This window comes from Serinus canaria, chromosome 2, assembly GCF_022539315.1.
Source record: "Serinus canaria isolate serCan28SL12 chromosome 2, serCan2020, whole genome shotgun sequence".
NCBI classification, from domain to species: domain Eukaryota; kingdom Metazoa; phylum Chordata; class Aves; order Passeriformes; family Fringillidae; genus Serinus; species Serinus canaria.
This window is the reverse complement of record NC_066315.1, coordinates 143,273,237-143,287,338: the sequence shown is the minus strand read 5'-3', so window position 1 is coordinate 143,287,338 and position 14,102 is coordinate 143,273,237. Positions and strand designations below refer to the sequence as shown.

Below are 14,102 nucleotides of genomic sequence, written 5' to 3'. Positions count from 1 at the left end.
GGATGACAAGTCCTGCACCCTCAGATCCAAAGCATGGTCTAGCACAGCCCTTGTATCATGCAAGCAGAGTTTCAGTGGAAATGGAAAGTAGCACAGCAGCTGGACAGACACCACCAGCTTGGAAAGGCAGTAGACATTAAAGAAGCCTGTTGACGACCTTTAATGATTTGGTGTGTCCTGTGGTCCTTGAGAGGATCATGAGAACCTCCTGTCTCATGAGTGGAGCAGCAGGAAAGGCACGGGAACTGCACAAAGACTCCATGTAGCCATCTCCACCTCCACCCACAGACCTGCATCCTCTCATCATTAATCCCTTTTGTTCCAAGTAAGAAATGTCTAAAATATTGCATCACTCTATGCTTTCAGGGCATTCTGGGGTCAGGGCTGGCACTGAAGGTCCAGGAGCAGCATCGTCAAAAACATTTTGAGAAAAGAAGAAAGCCAGCAGCTGAGCTCATTCAGGTTTGCAGCCCTTTCCTCTTCCTTGAAAAAGTGCTGTGCATGAAGGCTGCTGCATCATGTTAGCAAGGGCCACCACTTCTCCCCTGCCCAAATTCTCACTTCCCATTGCAGGAGGTGAGGATTTTTGATTGTCAGTTTTTCACACTGAGCTGGATAATCCAGAAGTCTTTGCAGTTTTGAGGAATCTCCCAACTCCCAGATTATCTCTTAGAAGAACAGTGTCTTGCAAAGAAAGGATCTCATCTGCTACCTTCTGTAAACCAACTGGCTTCTGCAGCACTGCCACAAAATCACAGGAAACAAGCTGTTGAAAACACATTCTTTACAAAATAGAGATTTTTTTTCAGTTCCCTTGAGAATGCTTTTCTTTGCAAACAGTTATGTTGTTGATGTAAAAACAGCAATAGAAGTAACACAATAGACAGTGACTATTTCAATCGAGGCTAATAAACATAAATACTATATGTGGGGTTTAAAAGCTAAACCATACCCTGTATCCTCTGTTATGTCACTGGATGATCCAAAAATTCAATGGGAAGAGAGCCCTTACCTCACTTGGACATCAGTGATGGCCTTTATTATGAATTCAGGATATTAAGCTTAAAATCATTAGTCTGTCTGCTGACAAATTTGAAATTTATTCTTACTAGGTATGGAGCCCATCCTGATAGCAGTTAAGTAAATGACAGCATTTTCACAGAGGGACAGAGAAAGTTTCTGTGATAACAAATGGAAGCATTGGTGCTCAGGATTGAACTAGTCCTCAGGAGAAATAGGCTGAATGGCATTAAAATTCATGGCTGTTCTCATTAAAAACATGCTTTAGCAAACAGAGGGGCTGCAGGCATGAATTGTGAATAGAATTTGATGGAACTTAATTTTAAATTAAAGCATCTCCACTGATCAGGTAGCTTATGTAGCTAGTGGGTTTTAGGTTGGGGATTTTTTTTTTTTTTTTTATAATTTTAATTTGAACTAAATGCTGGAGTAGAAAATTGCTCAGCAAAATTTCTTCTGATGATACATTTGGAGGCAAACTATCTAAAGTACTTCCAGAATTACTGGACAAGTCCAGCAGAGCTTGAAGCTGTTTTAGACATACGAGACAGAACAATAAAACCATTTTAGTCTAATGTAATGTCATGTTCTGATAATGGTTCTCTCCATGTTCTGTCTCCTTTAACAGCCCTCCAAGATCAAAATTCAGTGTCAAAAGCTTTTCCATATAGTGGCACTCATTAGTATAGCTGATTAGTAATTAATTTTCAGATAGTGACTCAGGTGCATTGTTATGTTCTTTGACAGTGTCTGGCTGCAGTCAGCTGGGAAATGACTTCACCTAACATTAATTATTTCTTCTCCCTTGCAATTTAGGCTGCCTGGAGATACTATGCTACTAACCCCAACAGGATTGATTTAGTTGCTACCTGGAGGTTTTATGAATCAATTGTATCATTTCCATTTTTTAGGTAAGTGCACTGTCCACCTCTCCATCATAATTTTCTGTGAAGTATCATCCAGGACAGGGAACACAGGCTCTCTCTCTCTCTCTCCGTCTCTCTCTCTCTCTCTCTCTCTATATATATATATATATATCAGTGAGGCTTTTGTAGGCAACAGATGTTTTCCAGAAAACTCTTCTGAAGAAGAGGAATCTTTTCTGAGGTAGTGGTTTAACTTCAGTCACCACTTCTGAGTTCAGTGAAAGTATTCCATACATAAAGACATTCAGATAAAATGGATAGTTATCTGTTTATGGCTATTAGATTGATCCTCACTCTTTCTGCCTATCCAATCTTTCTCACATTTAGGTCTTAACATTTAAAAAAAAGATTTGAATATTTTTTTTAAAAACCATATGTGGTCCTCTGAATAAAGCCAAGACTTTTAGCTACAGATTATCAGCTGACAACAGTGGGCATTACATTTCCAATTCACTGCTTGAAACGTTCCTCCTGCTCTTGCTGTTGTGCCTCATTCTGAAAAAGAAGTTCCCTTAAACTACTGTTCAACTCAGGTCTCTATGCGTAGTTGTGCTGACTGCCCTGATACTGAAGTTACAGCTGTCACTCAAAACTGACTTGAAATGTTCCAGACTCCTGCTTTCACAAAGGGCAAATTACAAATACCCTTTCTTTGTTTTAGTCACAATACGGTTTTTTAGAATCAATTTCAACTGCTTCAAAAAGGTAATCTCAATAAAAAAAAACTAAAACAACAACAACAAAAAAACAACCTAGCACCAAAAGTTTTTAATAAGGGTCAGTGCATTTATTTCCTTTTCTTTATCTCTTTCACTCTCTGTCTATCCCACATTTTCCATTACAGAGTAATTTCTTCAGGATTTCTTGACTGCAGGGTTTTTCAGTGAATAATTCTCAGATTCATAAGGAGTCTGGACTCATTACTGTGACTTCAAGTTTGCTCATTTTGCATAGGTTCTTCTGTAATTCAAATGTAACCTGAAATTTAATAGGTATTTTGCAAATAAGATCCTGGGAGAGAGGGCAGGGGAGATCACTTCTCACCAAAGACTGGATTGCCAATCTAAGCAGCACAGACTGGTTTCAGGAATCTATGTAACTTCTTTTTTTGCTTTATAGCTAGTTGAAAATGTAGCTTTTATTCTGTTTTTTCTGTCATTTATGGTCATAGAACAAAAGAAGAATAAGGTATTAGCAGTAGATTAGCAATTTATGTTTTAAAAATATGCTGAATTTATGATGTGATTCTTTTCTCCTTGCCTTATTGTAATGCGTCCTCTCTTCTCAAAAAGGAAAGAGCAATTGGATGGTACTGCCAGGTATGTAGCTGTCATTATTATACATATATGTTTTAATGCAGCTGTTGGAGGATGCAAGCTAAATAGTTCTATGTGGATTCATGAGCTGTTAACTAAATCATGCTACTAACACCACAGGTAATCATTAAAAATTATTAACAAGTCCATTTCCTAACTGCTTGCTTTTTTCCCTAGTTTAACAACACAGCTAAAATGCTAATTGTACGAAGGCAGTGTTGCTTGCTGATTGTCTGTAAACAGCTTTATTGTTTGTTATGACTAATCATGGTCTAGATTTCTCCTGATCCATGCTGCAAAGCCATAGTTTACATCCAGGCTGTTCTGGGGGGAATTTAAGACTCTGGTTGCTGTCATTGCTCCACAGTCTTGCACAGAGCAATGTTATGGCGTGAGTCAGTGACAGTTCACCATGTGCAGAGATTTGTTGACAATAAATAAAGAGATGGGTGTCTAAGATGGAACAGCAGGATAGTCAGTCTCTCTGACAGTACTGTAAAAGCTACATTAGGTTTGAGGGCCTGGTGCCACCCATGCTGAATAAAACAGGAAAGCTCCCCATCACACTAGGGTATTCACAAGCAAAGGGAATGAAGGAATTCTCAGCACTGGTCAGATACTGAAGACTGCAGCAGAGCAGCCACTGTCAGCCAACCTGCAAATCCTCAAATGGACATGATTTCTTTATAACCCTCTTCAGATAAGTAGAAGAATCAAATGCATATACGATAAATGTAATTCAAAACTTAATGTTAAACCACTATCAGTGGGTCACCCACAATGAAATTCAATAACAATTAAAGGATAAATAGCTCCACAGTGCTGAAACTACTTCAGTTTGCTTCACCATTTACAACACAGAGAAAAGGAACAAAATTGTCGCTACATTGGAAAACTGTGAGCCAGAGGTCAGGTCTGGAGTTCTAGTCCCTGACTTGACGAAAAATTATGTTTTTCTTTTTGTTTTTTAAATATTCCATGTAACACATGAGAACTTCAATAAATAAAGTTGACAAAAAAAAAAAAAAAAAAGATTACACTTGCTGTTCGCCTAGAAACTTTTGGGGTTCAAGCTTCATTTAGCAGAGAAGAAAAACCTACCTCAAGTTTTCTTACAATACAAGCAAGTGCTCAAGTGACAAATTATTGGGAAAGGATATCTTCCTCCTCTTACCACCAAAATCATGAGCTCACTTGCACCTCCTCAAAGATGACTGTGTGGGAGGTACCCAGGTTGTGAACTCCTATGGACTCTACAGCCATGGCTCTCCTCAGGCTAAACAGTCATGAGCAAGCTCAGTTGCATTAATGCAGATGTTTGGAGATTTTAGCCATCTTCAGTCTTGGTAACAGCTGAGTTATGCAGGGAAGAGTTTAGGAGCTGAAATCTTAACTTGAGTAAAAAATGTTCTGGCTGAGATGCAGCAGCAGATTAAAATTAGGTAAGAGAATGCCTGCTGCAGTTCACTGTTGATCACAGCCCCACTAGAGAAGCTCCTGCACCTGCAGCAGTTCTGAGTTACTGTATCTTTCAGGCAGTAGAAATCACTTGATGTCAACACACTGAATTAAAAATTAAAAAGTATGACTCACAGCTCAAAATCTTTAAAACTATAATCCCAAGGCCCCTCATTCTAGCTGGATATAACTTGGTTTTATTTTATTATATATATAATAATCCTCAGCAAAATCATCAGTACACCTGCATGCTCGCAGAAATGTGTTTATGGAATGAGGCATTCAATTAAAGGGATTGGAAACCCTCCAGGTAAACAGACATGTGATGGTACTTGTGGGAACATCCACTGACTTCAGTAGAAATGTGATTGAGCCATAAAATCTGGTTGTTTTGACAGTACCACATCCCATCTCTCATAAAACTCTTATTTAAAAAACAGATAATTTTAAAAAATCTTCTTTCCTCTGCAGTGGTTTAGTATTGAAATTATTACCTGTATTCCACTGAAGTTTGTGCTTTGACGGTATTGAAATAAATGAGCAATAAAGGAATGTGGTACTAATGGGGAAAACAGCCCATAAGTGTCCTCAGTCTCCAGGTTCTTCCATCAGTTAAGTACTTAAAGAGAAAGTAAATAAATTGTAAACTGCTGCAGCAATCAATTGCATTGTCTTGATCCGTGGTTGACAAAGGAGAGAGAAGAATTGGTCCGAAATTTTCAAAGAAGCTTTTAATAAACTAAAACTGAGGCCTGGCTGTGTCAAAATTTGAGGACTAGAAGTGCTTTAAGTGGCAGAGTTTTTAGTGAGTAGAGTGAAAGCTCTTTAGGAACTCCGTGACAGATCCTTCTACGATCTCTTCTGGATCAGGAGAGAAGCAGGAGCTGGCATGATGACGAAGTCACAGACAGATACAGGACCCTGTTCTTAGACCATTTGGGGTAACAAATGAGTGGAAAAGTCCATTTCAGAAGTTGGATCCCAAGGCAAGTCTGTAGGGAAGGACTTTTCACAGTGGAAAATCAAGTAAATTTTGTCAGCAATCTAAGGCTTTACTGAAGCTCCCTTTAAAATAAAGCTGTGAAGATAAGAGATATGATGAAGAGGACATTGGACTGCAGCTTGACTCTGTCCTGTAAGCAGTGAAGGGAAGTGGTTGTGATTTATGTGGTTATGAGTTATGATGTTGCTCTTAAAAACAGCATCTTCCCTATGTATAGTCCCCCAACCCAAGAGGAACTGAGCTATGCTTTCTGTGGCTCACTGGTGGGGAATTTACTGACCTCATGCCAGAGGTGCCACTAGCTCTTTTTTTCCTTAATCTATGCCTAAACCTCACAGCCCCATGAAATCTCAGACAGTAACTGCTTTTCTCCCTGTATTGCAAAGCTTTTTCATTTGTTCAGCTCTCCAGAATGAAGATTTTTGAGGAAGAGATACTAATGCTCATTTCTGCAGGCATGCAGTGAATCATTCAGCAAACATTTGGGAACCTGACCTACATTTAGGATAGGCATTTGCTTGCCAGACATATTTTTATTCTGAGCAACTTTTCATGTCTATGTTTCAGGAATTAATATTGGGGCCTGATTTTTCAGAGCTGTTGCTAGCAGCTGTTCCACTGACTTTGACCAGAGTTTAAACTTGCATGTACAGGCACTTTAGTAAAGAATTAAGACCCTTTCTTCTAGGGTCTTACTCCTGATCTTCATTGTCCAGCTTTAGAACTAGACATCAGGAGAGCATGGTCATTCCTAGATAATGGAAAGGTGATTTGATTTTTTAAAGTGGCAAAATGAGTACCTGTCCTTCCTATTACATGAGTATGAAAGAATTAATGAAATGTGGTACATTTTTGTATTGCCAATGCTGACAACAAAATGAAAATAAAACCCTACTTTGCAAGGTGTAAAATTTTGTTGTAAATTATTCATCCTAATACATCTGCCCAAAACAGGAAGGGAAAAAAAGCCACTCTGATCAGCACACTACATTAACTACAAATGAAAGGCTCCCATTCCTTTTAATAGAGCTTTTCATGGGTAATCAATAATGTCTCATCTTAATAACTTTTCTTCACTTTACAGTAATGTCATGATTAGTAGGGAGTCATTCTTTGGATCAAGCCTCACAAGAAAACTTAGGTATATGTTCAAGTAACAGTTCAGCCTTATTCTTTTCATATTTCTTGCATGCCATTCTCTGCCTGCACTTTCTGTTTTTACTACAGTAGTTCACCTAACCACCATCAGAAGTAAGGGACAATAGGACTGAAAAGTTATTAAGTATAAAAAGAAAATTGCATGACCTTGCAAATATTTAATTGTTCTACTGTTCAGAAAACATGGGATATTATCCTAGCTCTCCCAAGAATCTGCTTAGAAACAGACCTTTTTCTCTGTTTCTATTGAATGGAAATTAAACCAGCTTAGTCTGCAAAGAATTTTGAAATTTACAGTGAGAAAAATATACTGTAAGAGCTAAACACTGTTCCTTATGTGTCCCAACCCTGCCAACAAAATTCATGCAAGTTACTTTGAATTTGAGTTCAGTGGAACAACATCTTTGCATGTGTATTTGCAGGTTCTGGTTCAGCAAATGGAAAACAAGTGGATCTTTTGACCACCTGATTAAAGTTAGCGACATGCTTAAATATCTTGCTGAACTGTGACCTAAGATGTGGGGCAAGAATTTTACCTTCCTGCAAAGAGACGTAGACATAGCTTGTGGCACTTCAGGAATATAAAAGACACATCATTAGAAATAATATTTTGACTGAATTGTAAAGTATTTTACTCTATCCCACACCTTGCTGTCATTCAACTTTATCTGGTTGTTCTCCTTCCAACTTCATTCCACAAACATGAAACCATCAACCTGCAATTCAGCTTTTCTAGCTGGAGCTCTTCAGCTTTTGGAGATCAGCAAGTAAAGTGCTCCATTTTTTTTATTTGATGACTGGCCCATGCAAAAGAGTCAAGAGACTTTGATTTAGCCGTTTGATTTGCTTTCTAGTGCTTGATACATTATATGTTCACTTTGAAGCAAAAAGTGAGGCAGCATCCATATGGTTTCTACCTACAATGGCTGCACCCATTGGTGAAAAATATCCATCCTGGTTCCACGGTGAATTGGATTTGGATTATTCTTCCCATAGATTTATGTGACATCATTTATTTTTATCCATCTCCAATCCCTTTAGAAAGTGTGGATGAGAGAAGGGGCTAAGCAAAGGCCTTTAGTGTATGTAAAAGCTCTTTCTTTTTCTGAAGGGCATCAAAGTTGAGCTGAAGTTTTAATTTGTGCTCATGTTTATGGGCAGATAATCTGGATGGTTGGTGAGTCTGGCTTTCAAGTCATGCCCACCCTTAAATACCGGAGAGGATGTACACCACCAAGGAGTGTGGAAATTTGTTGACTTAGAAGGGATGTTTCCTCCTCACACATTAGAAACTTGCAGATTTAGACCTCAAGATTCAGGGTGCAAAGTGAAGTCTTTAGTTTCTAGGAAGCTGTAGTCAACTATTTTGGGACAGAACATTTTTGTGAGATCCTCTCTGAAGGAAAGAATGCTACTCAATAAACGGGAAAGTTGATTGGCTAAAGTTTATTCCACCTTGGAAGTATGAAATGTTCTTTTTTTTAAGAAATGTCATGGACTGTCTGAGATCAGTTGAACAGGTTCACTGCAGAATTCATGTTTGTCATAACATTAGTTTGGTGTTAATTTCTATTAGGAAGTGTTCAAAGCAGAATATGGAATACTTCTGGAAACCTCATTCAGAATGTTTGACTTTCCAAAGCTAAGTTCACCCATATAAGTTCATCTGATAAGGTACAAAGAATGCTGGAGTAAACAAGACTTCCTACTGCTTCCAGTTACCTGAGACTAAGTACATCTAGCGATTTTAAATTGTAAAAAAATATGGAAAAAATCTCCTGATTATCATTTGTCCTTGTAGGTGAAAGTGGTAAATCCATGGCAGAGGGCTCTTTGGTTCACTCTTAGAACTAATTCACTGTTTTTCTCCTCACACACATACCATTTGTTTATGAAACTCCAATATTAGGAAAAGGATAGAGAGGAGAGTATCTGGTTTGCATGATGAGATGTAAATGCATTATTTCTTTGCATGACTGTTTCTGGAAAATATATCTAGTTCAGTGGTTCCCACTCTTTATTCTGAGCAAGAGTAAAACATGTGCTGCAGAAGCCAGTCATATCTTGTATATCAAGCCACAAAAATAATCTCTCAGGTGGTCCAAAATAATTCCCACTGCTCTTGGGGAACAAAAATTTAAGAGCTGAATTTTTCTTGAGGTAGAAAGAAACTGCACTGCTCTCACCTTCCTCCCTTTCTGGTGATCTGTATCTACCACAAAGTTAAGGAATTCTCATCCTGGGTCCCATTTCAAAGACACAGGGTTTGGAACCCACAAGAGAGAGGATTTAATAGCATGCAAGACAAGAAATGGTGATTTATCCAAGCTAGTAAGAGAAACTACCCGGTATTTTTGTCAGCATGCTTGGGATGGATTTGTATCTTCCCAGTTTCTGGAACTGTGCTGGAAGTTGAGAATGATATTTTATTGAACATAAGGAAGCCAAATGAAGTGGGACCACTGCTTCTTCCACTGAATGGGAAGAAGAGTAACTAACATCAGAAGGGGGAGTCTGAAAGAGGAGCAGCAGTGCATGAGCCTGTGGGTGGGAACCACTGTCCTAGCCCCTCTCACGAAGGATGGTGTGGTCGGCGCATGCTTCACGCCCCGGGACTGAGCCATGCGCATGCTGCTTTAATGAGGAGATCATGTCATGAGAACAAACGTTTCCTCAGCACTTTTAAAAAGATCAATGGAAACTAAAACCCCAGCAGACCCAGATTTCATTCCTTGGAAATGACAATAATGTCCATTTTTTTTCCTGATGACAGTTGTTATCTGGAAAGAAGCTTGGGTTTTGTTTGGGGTTCTTTTGTATACAACACATGGTTGAATATTTTGATGTGAAGCTGATGAATTATTGTCTGATGATTTTACTGCTCTGGCTGCCAGACAGAACACAATTGTCTATATTTGTTGCATAAACATACTGTTATAAATCTGAATGTTACTTCAAGGGTTAACCTTCAGGATTCAATTAATGAGGAAGGCTTCAGCTCAGGTAACCTTAACTTAGACTAGAGACCTGCTTTTTTGGATGACTTCTCATCTAGATCTTTCTGTAGTCAATAACAAGAGCCAAGTTCCCCAAGCATAAAGTCATCCTAAATTGAACCACACTCTCCCCACTCACTGGTTAGAGTTGCTGACTTCCCACTGATTATAGAAATGGGTCTAAAGAGTAGTCTTAGATAGGAAGTTTAACTTCTTTAACAACTTAAAAAAGATCAGATGAGTTCTAGCTAATAAACCTAAGATACTCAAGCAACAGTCTTTGGAGAATATTTTCTTCCTAAACTGACTCTTATAAGCAAGGATAGCTGCAGAACTCTGAAAAGAAAATCTGGGAATGTTTTCAGTTTGTATTACCTAAGTCCCACCACACTGAAAAAAACACCAAAAAACCCCACCCCACAAATGAGCATGCCAACATATGCAGTGGAAAATGTTGCTGCAAATAAGTAGGGTTTTGTGCTGAATGCAGAGGAATTTTTTGTTCTGATTTTATCTATGAGGAGGATATAAAATCTTGTTCAGTCCCAGTCTTGCATAGCTCTATGACAGATTTATGCATATCTTGCTTATATTGCTGTTATATACTTAAAAATTGTCACTAGATTAATATTTTGGATACTTCGCATCATCTACTGACCCTTTTCCTTCTGGTCTGATCCCTACAGGTCCTCACCTCACTTTATGCCTCCATTTTTTTCTGGTATGCAAGGCAGTTATCACAGGAACTTTAAGGGCCAAACTCTGGGCAGCTGGATATGTATTTTGAAGAACTAAGCAAGTTTTTGGAGAGGGAGTTAGCAGCCACATGTAATGACAACTGAATTATCTTAATGTAGTACTAAACAGCTTTTTATAAACAGCAGCAGTCTTTTGCCTCACCTATTTTTCTGCTTCTTTGCCTTTTGGGTTCTGTTCCTTAAAGATGTTTTTCTTTTGAGAGTTTCTCCGTACTGTTACTAACTCAGATCTTGTGACATTTAGTACGTTGCTCAAAGCCAGTGTGTAGTATGTGACCACTTGACTCTTCCTTTCATTTGAGATTCATCTATCAATCATGGATTGTCATTGACCTGCTATCCCCCCTCCTGGAGAAAGCTGATCTCCACAACAAGCCTGTTGCACAGTTTTTTCAGGCCCAGAAGCAAACTTTGTCATTATGTATTATCATGGAACAGATCTCCTCATCTCCTTTCTTCTACCTTATTCCACAGTCTCCTTCAGTCTGCACAGATCACCACCAGGGTGTCCATGCCTCATTGCTTTTTTTCCTTTATGTTAAAGAAATTCTCTCTCACAAGCTCACTCTCTCTAACACCTTCAGGCCCATCAGTTTAAATTGCCTCACTGACTCTGTTATCACTTAACTAGTTTTTGGTGCATTTCTTTGGATTAAAATTATTATCAGTGATGGGCCATGATTCTATACTCTTCTTGACCATACTTCTCAAAATTAATTCCTCCTTCAGACTTTGATTTATTAATGAGACATGAGAATTTATTTTCCCTACTTTACCTGCCCAAAAATCCCACATGCAAACCATTCTGTTGACTTTTACTTCCTCACCTTTATATTTCATGCCCTTTTCAAACTTGCTCATTAGTTTTCTTCTCCTGTATATATTTGCCCTATGGCAGCTGAGTGCTTGAAAAATCCAAATTTCACAGAGAATTGAAATATCTGTCTTGTAAAGCAGTACTGCTCTCAAAAGTGGTCAAACAGAGAAGGGAAAGTGGTGCAGAAAAGAGGGTGGAGGACCTGCCTAAGTTAGTAGAACACAAGTCACTTGCTGGGGCTCTGCACTCACCATTGCTTCAGTGTTGACAGAACCTTGGTGGGCAAAGCAGATCAAGATTCCACCCCAAAAGCAAGAACTATGGAAATAATTTTTAAAGCTATTTTATATTTTGAATTACATTAAAATATTTTAAAGCCATCTTACTTTTTAAATAATATTTAATTTTTAGAGAGTTCTTAAGCTCAAATGTGAGATTTTCCAAAATGTAATTTGTCACAAATGTCAACAAGCAACATCTCATCTTTGTCTACAAAGAAAGAAGTAATCCCCAGTTTTTACTTCATACATGTCTGTACTTTGTGCATCTTTCCCCCATGCCATGAATTCTTCAGGAAATTAAATTAGAGCAAAGTCTGAGTAACATAGATATGATTCATTTAGACTGTTCTAATTCTTCACTCAAATCCATGCTTTTATCTCCTGGAAATGCTGATATATCAGGACTAAATCAGTGTCCCCTTACCTAACTCCTCAACATGCCGCTTCGGTACTCACATACCCAGGTGCACTTCATCCATGCAGTGACAGAGCAAGGGTCTGGACTTCTTAGGCTGCAGAAATTACATTCACAAGTATTTTCATATCAAAAAGAAAATTCAGAAGGGTTGGAAAAACTTCCTACACCCAAAGATTTAGTGCTTGCAACTTTTCTGATAGGGAATCCCATATTTCATTACTCCCTGGGTCAAAGATATATTCATGAGAAACAGACAGTAGTGCTAAGAACCCCAGTAATTCATGTAAACCCCCCCCCCCAAAAAAAAAACAAACCAAAAACAGCATAAAAACTTGCAACAGCTGTGATACTCAATGCTCAGGTAACATCCATTGTGGTGGAATACTGCAACAGGCAGAGCTCTGAGATAGAAATGGGTCTTTCTGTCACCCTTGCAAGGTCTGCACACACATCTCCGTCTTTGGCCACAATGTCCTTGCACAGAGGACCCTCCCCACGCTTGCCTCTCCTGCCAGCAGGTTTAGTGGCTGCAGCTGAGCATCCTGCAATGATACCTCACCTGTTAACTCCTTCTTCTGGTAACCATGGCTGTTGATCCTTCAGCTCTGCTCTCATCTGTGGCTCTCAGAAACCTGCCAGCTATAACAGCCTCTTCCCTCCCCACACTTAACTTACTTGATCTGGTGTCCTACAAAAAACTGCCGCTTGCTCATGTGTGCACAATCCACCTCTCCCTAGAGCTGTCCCAGGAATGTGTTAAAAAGCTTCCTTCCCATGGCTTAGCCCTGGTTTGTTTGTTTGGGTTTTTGGTGGTTTTTTGTTTGCTTGTTTTTAACAAATATGCAATTAACAAATATTTGAGCAGCAAAGTGAACTTGCAAATCAAATATTTATACCGTCTATCACCTAAAAAGTGTTCAGAACATATATAAGCTGATAAACTCCCTGTCGAATTCCTATTCCTGTTTCTGTTTTAGTGGTATTAGTGATTACCTTTAAGATGATTGCAGTCATCAGGCTGTCAGGAGGGTGAGTGGTGTTGGTAAAATGGCAGGTAGATGAAATTCTATCTCTGTGTTGTCACTGAAGGACAAATGTATTTGGACATTAAATCTCTAAGAGGACAGACAGTGCAAGGAATCATCAGAGGAATAAAATTTGTCACTTCTCTACAACACCTGTAGGCCATGGTGGAGAGAAAACAGGGTATCCTGCCCTACCACATCCCTAATCAGTGCTTGGCAAAGCCTTGCCAGAGTTTTGCTGGTGATATCTGGTTCGCAGCACATCTGACTTTATTTTATTCCTGAGAGCTGAGTAATAAAACAGGAGAGTTGAGGTTACTATGTTTGGATAAGAGATGGCTCTGAGGAGACTTTAAGGCACCTTCCAGTACCTAAAGGGAGACTGCAAGAAAACAGGAGAGCTGTTTTTAAAAAAGGTGTGTAGTGACAGGAAGAAGAGGAATGGCCTCAAACTGAAAGAGTGAAGGTTTAGATTAGAAATTAGGAAGAAATTCCTCACTGGAACCGCTGGAACAGGTTGCCCAGAGACATTGTGGATGTTCCAGCCTTGGAAGTGTTTTAAGGCCAAGCTGAACAGGGCTCTGAGCAACTCAGTCTAGTAAATGACATCCCTGTCCATGGCAGTAGTGTTGTTTCATGTCTTAGTAATAAAACTACAGCTTCAGGTGTGCTACGTGAGCTGAAGCACTGTGACACCTTGCATGGAGAGGATAGCATGACCCTCTGGTAACATTTTCTACATTGATACCAAAAAATGCACATAAAAAGCAGTTAATTATCTGTGGACCTTAACTGTTGCTTGCAAAGACATTGATAATTATGGTAGCCCCAGCAGTGTCCTTGTATACAAAACAATTATTTAGCCCATTATATACTTAAAGCATCATGAAAACAAGTTAATCGTGTACAAAGGAGGAAAATGATTA

General features: G+C 38.9%; 1 protein-coding gene across 1 annotated transcript in view; it reads left to right on the top strand.

Moving 5' to 3' along the window:
* The window catches only part of KCNQ3 (potassium voltage-gated channel subfamily Q member 3), a 189,532-nt gene that overhangs the window by 162,460 nt on the left and 12,970 nt on the right, over window positions 1-14,102 (top strand). The window contains exons 7-9 of the mRNA XM_030231362.2: window positions 367-462; window positions 1,837-1,931; window positions 3,239-3,265. Of these exons, the coding sequence (XP_030087222.1) occupies window positions 367-462; window positions 1,837-1,931; window positions 3,239-3,265 (218 nt within the window). The remainder of the gene's footprint in view (window positions 1-366; window positions 463-1,836; window positions 1,932-3,238; window positions 3,266-14,102) is intronic.